The 13,539-nt window shown below is 37.9% G+C and overlaps 1 protein-coding gene across 1 annotated transcript in view; it reads left to right on the forward strand.

Moving 5' to 3' along the window:
• Nucleotides 1–2,819: 2,819 nt before the first annotated feature.
• DOCK2 (dedicator of cytokinesis 2) overlaps nt 2,820–13,539 on the forward strand; it is a 129,106-nt gene continuing 118,386 nt past the window's right edge. Inside the window, exons 1-6 of the mRNA XM_071758480.1 lie at nt 2,820–3,073; nt 7,749–7,832; nt 9,668–9,708; nt 10,195–10,250; nt 10,394–10,490; nt 12,010–12,158. Of these exons, the coding sequence (XP_071614581.1) occupies nt 3,031–3,073; nt 7,749–7,832; nt 9,668–9,708; nt 10,195–10,250; nt 10,394–10,490; nt 12,010–12,158 (470 nt within the window). The 5' untranslated portion in view covers nt 2,820–3,030. The remainder of the gene's footprint in view (nt 3,074–7,748; nt 7,833–9,667; nt 9,709–10,194; nt 10,251–10,393; nt 10,491–12,009; nt 12,159–13,539) is intronic.

Genomic DNA, 13,539 nt, shown 5'->3' on the forward strand with positions numbered 1-13,539 from the left:
GTGACTGCTCACTTCCCAGTGTAGTGTGGACTCATTGTCAGTCCTGTTCTGTTTAGTTAAATGTAGGCACAGCCTGGTGCCTTTTACTCCTTTTGAACAAAGCTGTCTGAACCCATGTCTTATAGAATCTAATTGAGTCAACCTAAGAAATCTGCCACCTACACAAACACATTAGTCTTGTATTAATGACATTTCCATAAATTGAGCTTTAACATTTATTTTTAAGGTATGTTAAATTTGAAGATGTTCTGTCATATAACAGGAAGCCAACATTCATGGAAAAGCTGTTGTCTTGACTTTGACTGTATAGCTGAACTTTAATACTACTTTGAAGGAATTACATTTTTCATGCTACAGAATGTTAAAGCATTTTTGAGCTAATGGGGTAAGTTAGTTGTTTCCTGTCATTGTATACAGAGATGTTTGTAGCACACAAAAAGGACATAATTGTTTCAAGGAGAGGAAAATCCTCAGTGTTGTGCCACTGTATGCATGTACTTACAGTGGGAGCGCTGAACCGCAGAATGTCTGCCAAGAGAATTGTGTGTTGAACTACTTGGCATATGTAATTTCTATGGCATATGTAATGTTCTTGTTACACAGTAAGCAAGGACATAATTTCAAAAGTGAATAGAACTTACGGTTTTCTTGTTACCCCCCAAAACTACTGTGGTACCTGTACTGCTGTAGTTGACTTACAGCTTGTAGTCTTTATCATCTTAGATAATGCATGCTTACAAATCTTTTGTAGAATTGCAAGTAGTACATGGGAGATGATGTCTGAAATTGAAGATTTTTTTGTGCTGTAACATAGGGTGTCATGAAAATTGCATTTTTTTCTCCTGTGGTGTTTTTGGGGGTTTTTTTTTGGTGTGGTTTTTTTTTTTTTTACCTTGGTTGTTTTTATGCAATATGTTTTTATACATCTGTATGCTCACAGATCTTGGCATACAATAGATTTTACAGCAAGTTAATTGCAGCTGCTGTGTTTGGCTTAAATTCTGTTGTATGGAATGCATATTTTTATCTTGGTGAAACCCTGATGGTTTGATAGTCAGCATTTTATATTTTGTGCTTTCTGGAATTGATAGCAATGTTAAAGGAAGCAAGAACTCTGCCTGCTTCCTCAGCTTGCCCCTAGCCCCCAAAAGGTAAGTTGTGCTCATGAATTCTCTGGGCAAGAAGGTTTTCAGCTTTTGGGAAAGTTACGAATTTTCTATTTGCCTGTAAAAGACTTGCTTGGGAAAAGACTGAAGGAAGAGAGAAGGTTTGTGAAGGTGATGAAAGATTATCTGTCTACTCTTGTCTGTGGAATGGTAGCTACACAACCAATAAGTACCAGGATTAATATTATACACTGATAGATGGTGTAAATAATCATCTTAATTTTCTAGACCCATGATGATGTTTGCAGGAATGCGAAATTTTCGTTTACTGTGTGTGCTTTACTCTCTGGTTGCATTTTCCTCTTAGTGTTTAAAAAAAACTTTCTATCTCAATCCACTTGTTAGAAGTTGGCTGGGGCTTTTTCAGGCAAGAGAGATGAGGTTGTCTCAGTGAACTTAGGGCAGTGTAGGAGGTGCTGGTAGCAAATGAATTGCAAAACCATGATTGTCAAAATGTGAGAGGAGGAAGCAGCAGCAGATGGGTGCAATACTGAGAGCTGGGGGTGGGAAGCAGCACTGACTTGAGAAGTTCTCAAATCAGGGCATCTGTGCTGAGTTGGAATGTAAGGAAGAGGTGGGGATTGGGCTGGCAATTGGAGATGTGTTTGGATTACAGGGGTATTTGTATGTCTGGTGCGCTTTGCAGAATCACATCTGTGAGATGCATGAGACTCAGGGCATCAGAAACATCTTGCAGATTGGATCTCAGTTTGGAGGTGGTGTCTTTGGATCATTGTTTTCAAAATATAGTGGCGGTTCCAGTAGGTTGATTTGACCTACATGATCAAGCAGATTTAATGAGTGTTAGAAAAGTTTTCCTCATGACTTTGGTATTACAAGGAAGAGCAGCATAGACTAAAAATAAATGCAAATCATGACTGCTGGCCCAAATAGTGTATGGGAAGGGGTGATTTGCTGCAGCAGGGATTCAGACGAGTAAGGGAGATGGGTATCACTGATTAGAGTTATTACTCAAAATACATAGTAAAATAAAAGATGAAATGATCTTTTTTTGATAAGCGGTATCAATTGGATGTTCCACGGAAAAGGAAGTTTTAAGAATCTTTGAAGCTGATTGTCAGGAGATGGAGATGATCCAAGTTTCTCAGAATCTAGCTATTTTTAATAAACAAGTTTCAATATTATTTTAGGAAGGAATTAACTTGATAAATCTTGTCAGTAAGCTAGTATGGAGACATGGTTAAGATCAGGTCATTTCAAGCAAATCTTTGGTAAACTAAGATGGTGTGTGTTCTACAGTAACAGGTATCAGAATTCTGTGTGCAATTAGACAAATTTATCAGTTTGTGCTGCCTGTGCTTGGTTACTGAGATGTCTTGTCAAAAGTATCCTGATGGCTCTGGCAGAGCTCCATTAAGCACTTCAGATAAAACAGTGATTGTGAAGTTGCAATGTGACATCCAGAGGACAGGATTATTTTGTGTCTGTACTGAGCAGGAGATCAGTGCAGTATCTTGTAGAGCATCTCCTGTTGTATTTATTTGTTTTTAAAGTTAAGGTTAAGTTTGGTGCAAAGAGGACTGGGGTGTTTTCTTCCTTTTTGCTTGGTTGTGTTAACAGCCAGAATCATGCACCAGAAAAACGCAGTTTGGGATTCCCCTCCCCCATGACACTGAGCTACAATATCTTGAGCTGAGAAAAGAGGAAGGAAGCTCAGAGCCCAGAACAGCAGCAAATTTTGCAGAACCCTCGCAGCTGCCTCAGCCTCCCCACAAGTCTGCAGTGACAGCAGCTAGGAAACAGATCTTGGTTTCAGTCCTATCTTCTAGTCCATACATATAAATCCTATAAACCTTGGTTTTCCTGGTGCTGGGCATCCTTTCCCAGTCTCTTGGATTCATGTATGATGGCGAGATGGCACAAGACAGACAGGAAGATTGGAGTGGGTAAGTAACTGCCATGTGAGTTTTGTCCTCTTAGCTTCTGAACAGGATGTGGGCAGGTGTTTTCTCTAATATGAGGAGGTAACACCCTCTGCTTTTACCCTGGTGGTCTCAAGTTTTGAAACAAAATAAAAAGAAAGTATTTGAGTGTCAGCTTTGGAGTAACCCTTTTACCCTGCCACACACCCACTCCTCTCAAATCTTCAGCTCAGGAGTAATGAAGCTTTTCCCACTGCAGGGTTTTAGAAACAGATGGAGTATTTAGTGTGTATAGGAAGTAGCAGTTGGAATTTTGGGGAACAAATGCATGGGAAGGGGAATCCGACAGTTGTTTCTGATTGACTTTCACTTAAGGGTAGCACTACAGAAAAAAACCTGAGTTTAAGAAATACTTTTTGGAAGGGAAGTAATCTTTCAAAACATGTTTATTTAATGTGAATGATAACTTGCATAAAAGTCTGAATTGCTGTTTTGTGTGGGGTGGTTTTTTTTTTGTTTGTTTTTAAAAAAAGCCTTAAAAATAGAAATCAAGCTGCATCACTTGAAAGCCATGTCCTGCTGAGGTTAACTGCAGGTTCTGAGAAGACAGTTCATCTTGTACCTCTTCTGTTTTCCATTACCTATTAATGCAGTTATTAATTTAGAATACTGAAATTCTAAAAGACATCTTAAGTAGACTAATTTTTGTGATTGGAATTAAAAACAAAACCCACTCAACTGGTTTCCCAGAATAAAATTGTTCAACAGGGAATTAATGAGAGGTAAAGAAATAGTTTTCCTGTTCAACTTTCATGTGCAGCACTAGGCAGAACTGTGAAATGGAAGTACCCTGTTCTGGTGGCAGTTTGTTACAAAACACAGGGTGTAAATATTCTGTTTCAGTTGTACAAACCAAAACACTTAATGTTTGCATTTTTTTTTTGAAAACTATTGATTTGGACAAAGATTGCTGGATTTATTTAATGTGGTCTCTGCATCCCTATTCTAGTCAGATTTTTACCTTGCATATTCAGCAGCTTTTTGTAGGGAGCATTTTTGGGTCAGGGTGAGTTTCATGTAATTACAGAGAAGGTTTGCAGCTCTCGCACTTTAATGTTTGAAATTATGGGGCCAAATAACTGGACTTGATTTATGTGTGATGTACGCTACTGATTTATTTTGCACTTACCAACCCCCTGGGTGTGACCAGTGCATGGCCCCTGAAAAGGCCCTCAGGTGTGATCTGTGTCAGTGGTTTGACAGTCTGACACACTTTGTTTGCAGTCAAGTTTTGTGTGTTGGTACCTTCACAGCCAAGGTGAGCCCCAAAAGCTCACTTGTGACAGAGCAAAGTTCATTTTGGAAAATCTTGTGTTAGCAGCTTTACCTGAGTATTTCTTAGGTCCGGCCTTCTGAAGCTGTTGTGGTGTGCTGGCTTTCAGCTCACCTCCTGAGGGAATGGAAACGACCACCTGGAGTTTGAGTGGGTTTTGTGTTGGTTGTTTTGTTTTGTGTCCTATGCATGTGTGTCCTGATAAAAAATTTCCACTTAGGTTCTTGTGAGATTTAGCTTTTATTCTTTGGTGATCCAAGGGGAAATGTGCTGTTTTCTCAATGAACTGTTAAGTCCACGTTCAGGAAAGTCATCCAAAGCTTGGAACTCCTGGGTGACCTCTGTGCCATCTGGGAAAATCTGACAGCATCTGTGTACAGCCTTGCTGTTAATAGCACACCTTAGCCTGGTGCTGGGTGCTGGGGATGCCATCCAAATGTCTCCCACTAATCTTTTTGCCAGGACATTAGTTACTCCTGAGGTCAGTATTTGTTACTGAGATTTAGAATAAATCCTGACATCCTTGACCACTCTCCTTTTGCAGTTATGGCTGTTGTAACAGATGCCAGTGAGTGGAGTGGTAGAAAGTTTTTCAGAGAGATCTGAAAGGGTCTTTACTGACCAGAAAATTAATTTAAAGACAAAAACTCCTGTTTTGAGTGCCTTACCAAAGAACTTTAAGTCCACACAGGTTTTTCATATTCTTCTTTTGAAGAGTGAAATAAATGAAATAGGTCACTGTGTGCACAAAACCACACGTGCACAACCTCAAAGAGGTGGAGGAAGGGCCTATCTTTTGGCTCTGGTACTCTGTGTGAGAGTAACAGTTTGTAGGGGAAATGAGATCAGCTACAGCTGACAGAAGATGTAATTGGATATAATAGTAAAAATTTCATTCACGGGTAATAATTTAAAAATTAGAAGTTATGTTAGTTAAGCTGTAGATGATACATCCAGATGGATGGAGCTGATAATATTAGGTTGCTTGATTACTTGGAGTTTTTTGCAGTGGTATATGCAGATAATTTCATATTATATAATGTCTAAATAGATCTATCTGTATCTTAACATTTAGTAAAGGAGTTGTTAACTCATGCTACCAAACAATCCAAATTCTACGTTAACATCTCTTTTGTGAAGTTTCTAAGTAGTCATTTCGAAAAGTCCTTTGTCAGTTTGTTACAGCACTTCCCAATAAATTAATTGCTGTTAATGTGAGAGAGCAAAGCCAACATTCAATGGGAATATGATTCAGTAATTGGCATCTATATTTTGAGACAAATACAATTACCTATGTTCATATGTTGAAATATAAAGTGTATGCTATTCAACAGTAGTTCAGTCTGTACAGACCTTGTGGCAAAACAGAAGCACAAACACCTCCTCCTCCAAGCATTTCCAGGGGAAACATGTCTGAAAATGTCATGATAATTTCAGAGGGTTGTTTGCCATCTTCCCTGTCTTGAAACCTGTGTCAAGAAAGACTAATGAAAGGAAGTAGGTCAGAACCTCTACTGTACATATTTATTACCTATATTCAATTTTTGTTTGATCTGAGACTGTTCTCTGAGGATCACAGAGGAAGTGCATTCAACATCCTCTCGAATAAATGGCTGAATTTGGACAGCAGAGCCCCACTTCAAAGTTTATTTTTCTTCTCCCCCCCACCTTGTGTTTAATGACTCAAGACCTGTTCTACCCAGCCAGAGGGATGAACTGTTGGGAAGGCCTCTTCATGTCAACAAAACCAAGAACTTACTGTTGGTCCAATAAGCTTCCTAATTAAATCTGAAATTTCTTCTAGTTTCTGTTCCAGAAAAAACATGAGGCAAAAGAATCAAGAAACAGAGTTTATGGAAGACCTGAAAAAGTGAGGAGTATCAATCTCTTTAGCTTTAAACTCCCATTTTAGGCATATTCATGACAGGCAATTTAATTTGAGATTTTAAACATATTTTAAAGGAATACGTTGAAGTACACCGTGTCTTTAGTATACATCTTAAGCTAGCAAAAATGCACATCCTGCTTTAGAAGCCTGGAGAGAGGAGGAAAAGAAATGTGGGGATATACTGGAAGGAAGTTCAGTTTCCTTGAGCAGTTTTTCCTAGTCCAAAATACCGAGTTTGCCCACTCTGCATGTGTGGATGGACTGAGACTGTCATGAGGAAAGGAAGAATATCCTGCTGACTGAGATTTTTCCTGCAAAACAGAGATCATGGTTAGTAGCTGGTTTACAGTTCCTACTTAGACAGTTGAGTTGTGGTGTCAGGATCACTATTTTAATAAGTTTTGCAATGTGACAGTAGCTTCAATAACCACTTCTACTCTGCAGTGCTATTGTACAAGTCTATAACCAAGCCCATGAAGGGAAAAAAACAAACAGAAGCAAATGCTTGCCATAGCAGCCCACATCCTGTAGCCCTAGAATATAAGAACTAGATAAGAAGCCTATTTTCTTGAATTCTTCCTGGAACTTAGCTGTTTCTTAACCACATATAGATAAGCTTCTGTTCAGAACACTTAAGATTTTCTGCTCCTTTCTTTTTCACAGTGATTAAATACAGAAAATTACATAACTTTCTTACTCATTACATAGGAAACAGAATTTCATGTTAAGATGAAGCATCTAAACCCACAAAAGAATTTAGTAAATTCAGTTTTCATGTGTCCCTTCACCCCTTGTCATCAGTATAGCACATTCGTAACCTTTGCATTAAGATCTGTCAAAATAGTAGAGTAACAATTCCCCAACACAATTATCATGCATATATTGAAGAGTTAGAACTATAGAGCTAATCTTGATCCTGTGAGCAAGGAGTTATGATCAGCTTGTTTTCATGTATATTCTGGTTTTGGTTTGTTTCTTGTTTTCAGCACTGGTCATTTTCAACATTTTTGCAGTTTTACAACAGAAGTGAAAAAACGGTAACAGATAAAGCTTCTTGATAAAATCACAGGATCAGCCAGATCAGGAAAGGAGCTCTGAGATCATCAAGTCCAACCCTTGATCCACTCCCACTGTGGTTCCCAGACCATGGCACTGAGTGCCACACCAGTCTCTTTTTAAAAAAGATGGAGATCTCCTTCTCCAGGGATGGAGAATCCACCCCCTCCCTGGGCAGCCCATTCCAATGCCTGATCACCCTCTCTGTAAAGAATTTTTTCCTAATATCCAACCTAAACCACCCCTGGCAGAGCTTAAGCCCATGAATTATCAGTCTGTTCCTTGTAGTGCATTTAGCCTGCTATTGGAATCTTAATAACCATGTTTTGGGTTTATTTGGGTTTTTGTGTTTTTTTCTTTTCAGTTTAACTGTAGTGTATGTCTGTATTGAAAAAACAAGTTTTTGTCCTTCAATTTTTCAGCTATATACAACTTCAAAGGCACAGGAATACCCCAACTACCTCTACAGATTGGTGATGTGGTCCATATCTTGGAGTCCTGTGAAGGTAAATCAGTTGCCTTCAGGCAATTATGTTAATTAAATCCTTTTACTTCACAGCAGGTCCATGTGTTACTTACGTAACTTGTGTCAGTGGTAATATTTTGAGGAAAAACCTATTCATTTTTGGAGAGCTAAAATCAGAAATGTTACACTAAATGTGGGGTTTGGGGTGAGGGAAGCCATTACCAATTGAAGAAGTAATCAAGGTGAATATAGAGTTTGTGGATTTTATGCCAGCTAGGAATATACCTGGTGGAATGAGTTTTGAAGAAGTTTAAATGGAGTGCATTTTTGCTTCTGAATTAAATATTTGTTTCTAGAAGACAGATATTCAGTAGTGGAGGCAATATGTTGATCCTAAGTAGTCAGTATGTGCAGATGTGTGACCAACTGGCATTAAGCATAAAAGAAATACAAGTAGCAGAAGAACAAAAGAACACAAATTATTGTATAGCTGTGAAGCTGAATTAGTTGTCAATAGTTTACTGATTCATCCACACTGATCCGATCACTGATCAAGAATCTCACTGAATCTGCTCCCAAGTCTGCCAGAGCTACTTAAGTGTAAAGCAACAAGGGTACAATTATTATTACTAACTCAAAAGTTAGGTATCTGCAAATGTCATCGTCATAAGTATTTTTAAATTATAGTGAAGCACTTGACCAGGTAAGAGTTAAAAAAAATATATATTAAAGTGTTTCAAACTTTGTGAATTAAATATCATAATTATCTTCTTCTGCCTAGTTCTGTGTGTCAATTATATCTTATTAATTGTAGTTATGTTAAAGAGAGGCCAACTACTGCATTATGCAGCTACAGAGACAGCTCAGTGTTGGGAAACACTCTGTGCTGTCAGAAAGCTGCAAAGAACCAGCAGGTGTTTGAGCCCAGCATTTTATAGAGCTCTAGGCTGTTTTACGTGAAAACAAACAAGTCTTTCAGAGAAGAGCATCTGAGAAACCACGCCTGGAATGATTTGGAGCACAGAAGCATAATTTTTTCTTCTCTGTTTGTAAGAGAAATTAAGTATCTCTAAGCCCCAGTGAAGATATTAGACTTTTTCAACAGATGCATCTCCCTGTCATAAGTAATCCCTCATGTCCCCTCCTAAAAAACTGAAAGGTCTGTGTAATTTTTTAAGATTCCATTCTAAACATCTTGGTGAAGAAAAAATACCCTGTCAAACCAGAAACCTCATCTCAGTTGTCTCTTTTAATTGCAGAAACTCAATTTCAGGTTTATGACTCCTGTGGTAAATTTGTTAGCCTAGCAAGCTGAGTGGTGACCTTACTGGGTTATTTTTTATTGAAGTGTTTTCTGCATCCTCCCAGCTCACTGTGTCCCAGCTTGCTTTATGAAATACATTTGTCAATGAAGTGAAATCTTTCATATTGTGCAAGTGAGGAAGTTAACCTTTTATCAGATTTTTAAAAAAATATGCTGCCAGCTGCAGCTGAAGAGTAACCAACAGTAATGGGTTTACTTCTGAGCTTGTTTTACTTGCTGTTTTAGTTTGGTTTATATGCCCAGAGTATAGATATGCAGTGTATGTGGGATGAAATAGGTTTTTACACACTTGACAGTTAACTGAAAACTGCAAATAATTAATATAATTGAGAGAGAGGTTCTATGTTACATTACAAATCAGCTTATGCTACCTTTTTTTTTAAGGGGGGGGGGGGAGGCTGTTAAATTCTGTTTAAGATGATCTGGTTTTAAATTATCAATTTTTAAATACCCTATCATAGGTAGTTCTCATATGAAACTAAATCCAATAATTTTACATGCTTTTTAACGTCCATGTTCTTCATGCTAACTTCTCTATTTCTTCTTTTTAGATTGGTACAAAGGCTATCTAGTAAGACATAAAGGAGCAGAGGTATGATCAAGCTATTCATTCCTACAAGAGTATTTAAGAAATAACCCCCATGAAATGTGTTTGGTTTGTATTAGTATCTTTTTTCAGATAGTCTTATTATGATTTCTCAAGTCAGATATCTCAATTTTTGCTCAGTTCAAGATGAATAAATGGATCAGCATTTGTCCTGAATAGTGCTGGTAAATATTAGAAATGAGGACTGGGAGAAGCAGATCAAGGAAGAAAAAGTTATTGTGGCTGCAGGTAACAGACAGATAAGGACAGCAACTGGATGTCAAAAGGATATGATGAAAATTTTGGTATTTGTGAAGAAGAAATTAATCCAGCTGGATGGAAAACTACATAGGCAATAGTAAATTTGAAGATTACAGTTTATGTTCGTAATCAGTTTTATGAAGAAAACATAGAAGTGGGTTTTGGAAAGCTCTCCTTTCCTACTCAAATGTTCTTGCAGGGGACTGTATTTTGTTTTTTCTCTTCCAACAGGGAATATTTCCTAAGTCTTTCATCCACATCAAGGAAGTTACCGTTGAAAAGAAAAGGTATTAATTTACCTGTTCCATTACATTACGGATCTTTTCCGCTAAAGATGATTTTAAGGCATTTATTTACCTTAACACAGTATTTGAAACCCATTGAATTCAGTCGTTTTCATTTTGAGTGTGTTAAATTTTCTCTTTCCTAGACATACAGAAAATATAATACCTGCTGAAATTCCTTTAGTTCAAGAAGTTACCACTACTCTCTGGGAATGGGGAAACATCTGGAAACAGCTCTATGTGGTATGATGTTTGCCTGCGGAGTGTGGCCTGTTAATTAGTCCTACTTATGAATACTGAGGCCTTGATAAAATCTATGTCCTAGGTGCAGAGTAGAATCTGGAAAATAATTTCTTGATTGCTGCTTAATGCTTACCATTTTCTTCAATGGCTTTTAATAAGAAGACTGACTCCTTGGGGAGTGGTGTAATTTTGTGCCTTTAATTTTAACTTTGTGTCCTGTACATTACAAATTGTTCATATATGTTCATTGTGAAGTTGACAGTTTCAGGGTAGGTGCATCAAACAGAACTAAGATGCATTTGAAAAAGATTCACCGTGTTCTTGGGATGACAGGATAAAAGTTAAGGAATTACTGGGAGCATATAGTTATTAACACATGGCAATTTCAAAAAAGTGAGTCTTTTTACTTTTATCTTTATTTTACATTTATTAAAGAAAAATATGCATTCCATCTTGGAGAAAGCTGTTTATTCCTGTGAGTGCTTTCTGCATTAAATAAAAGTGCAATGGATTTGGAGCTATGAGTCCAAATGGCCACTACATCAGCATCTGTGTTTCTTGTAAGCAAGGAACCTGCAGTCACAGTGGTCTGCAGGTGCTTGTCATGCCCACAATGTAGCAGTGAACTGTAGAAGAGATTCATGATTTTTTAAAATTACCTTATTTTAATTGGACCAGAAATACATTGGCAGTCCTCAAATATCTACAGAGACCAAATCTTATAATAGTGTGCTGATCCTACTAGAAGACTGAGATAAAGTGGAATTTGAAGGAAAATATTTCCATCAGCATAATTGCAGATATTTTGCGTGTATATTTACCCTACATTAATCCCTACTGATTCTTGTGATTTCTATGATATTTTGGCTGTCAGACTTATGAAAGTATTGACTGGTAAAACACCAGAAAATGGTAAATTCTCTAGTTTCTGAGTAGTGTCTCCTAATGGACAACCTATTCCAACAAATCTGACTGTTACTGATCCCAGATGCTGGATTTTGTTTTTTCACTGATGGGGCAGAAATCCTAGATACTAGGGGAGTTTTTCCTCATTAATTTTTTTTTCAGAAACACATCACTTGTTAATCTTCCTTTTAAAGACAACAATTGAAACTTGTTTCAGTGGAACACACTGGAATGGCTTTAGTGAGATCTATGCATACTTTCACTTTCCTCTTAAACGTATCAATATCACAATTAAGTATTGTTCCCAGCATGCTCTTATCAGCATCTCATACAGAAGTTAATTGCTTCTATAATGTTTTCTCTTGATGAGATTTTTTTATAGAATTTCCCTATCCCCATACAAGCTGCTTAAATTTCATATGATTTAATTATGGTCACATAGGAGATTGTCCTAATTGTTGGATGAGAGAAGGAAGAAAGCCAGGCTCAATATTTTGCTGGTTTCTTGCTCCTGCAATAGTTAGATATTGATTATGACACATCATTTAGCTACCAAGACAAATAATTCACTTCACCTTGAATCTTGAAAGCTGTTGTCTCCTTTTTATCTCAGGCAAATAAGAAAGAGCAGTTCCAGCAGGTGCAATCCATGATGTATGACTTAATGGAGTGGCGCTCACAGCTTCTCTCCGGGACTTTGCCAAAAGATGAGCTCAAAGAACTCAAACAGAAAGTCACTTCCAAAATTGACTATGGTAACAAGTAAGTGTCCTAAGTTGCTTCTGGAGAACATGATTTATTCAAAGCACCCAGCTAGAACAGAGAATATGACAAAGCTTCCCTGCTTGCAGTTCTGTAACTCTGTGACATGAAGACATATTCAGTCTTCCTTGTCAAACTTGTCCTTGTTATTCCTGACACCATGTTGAGGGTTCTTATAGCAAATTCCTTTTTCAAAATAATAAATTATTTTTTAGTTGCAGATATACAAGCGTGTCAATTGTGAAGATGTGAGGCCAGATAATTGGCCTCTATACACATGACACTAGTGTCCTTGGGACCCAAAACTTGTCCATGCTTCACAAACACAGTCTGCCTCTGGCAGTGTGTGATGCTGCCACTTCAAAAGTGGTGCTGAGAGACCTTAGTGTGGTGTATGAACAGCAACAAATCTGAGAAACCTGAAGTGTATTCAGTCTTTCCTAAACATACCACCACCCTACACCCACACCACCTCCCTGCCCTGGCCCAATTTCCAGGCAAAAAATTTTCATTTTGGTAATAGAAGTGAAAGTGCCAGGGCTCTGCCACATAACCTGCTTTTGGGAAAAATGACTTTATGTGGCATCAAGTGATGTTCTACCATGTGATAAAGGGGGAGAAAGAGCTTGTTAAATAAATCTTCATGGTACTGGTTTTATAGGCATTGGAACTGCTTATAAACTGTATTTAGCTATTGCAAGTGACTGTGGTTATTGCAGACTGTGGTCTGCAGGCCTTTATGCAGTTGAGTCTGGACAGTTACCTGTAACTAGACAAAAACAATGACCTCGAGATGTCACAAAACTCTTAAGTTGCTTCCTGTGTTTTAGATGCACCAATTTCTGATGAATTCTATTCATACAGGACACTCTATGGGCATGCACACATCCTATTATGCTCTGTGGAGCAGAGTGGTCACTCCAAGACAGATTTTACCTAGGCTTCTGTGGTTGGTTGGTTTCTTTGCTTTCAGGCTTATGTTTTCATATTATTCTCTTCTTTCCAAATTATAAAACAGTAAGTTTCTTACTTTAGAGGGACAGGATGCAGGGGATATTTGGAATGGTTTGGGATTGTATAGAGGGAAAGTGCAAACTGGGTAATATTTGTAAGAACCAGGACATGTGGGGTTGAGTTGTGATATGTGAAGGTATCTTGCCAAATTGTAGAGAAGGAATGAAGGGGAATGACAATGGAGGCTGAGCATGTTGTTGCAGGAGAGGAGATGGAACACCAAATCAGGAGAGGTTGCAAGGAAAATACAAGAGTGCCATAAGGGGAGTCTGTGTGTTTTAGAAACAGAGAGGTAAAGTATGGCAGAAAGCAGACTGGTTTTAGAGAGGAATGGAGGGGTGAAATTTTAAGCAAGACTGAGTGTTTC

The sequence above is a fragment of the Heliangelus exortis genome, chromosome 15, assembly GCF_036169615.1.
Source record: "Heliangelus exortis chromosome 15, bHelExo1.hap1, whole genome shotgun sequence".
Lineage (NCBI taxonomy): Eukaryota > Metazoa > Chordata > Aves > Apodiformes > Trochilidae > Heliangelus > Heliangelus exortis.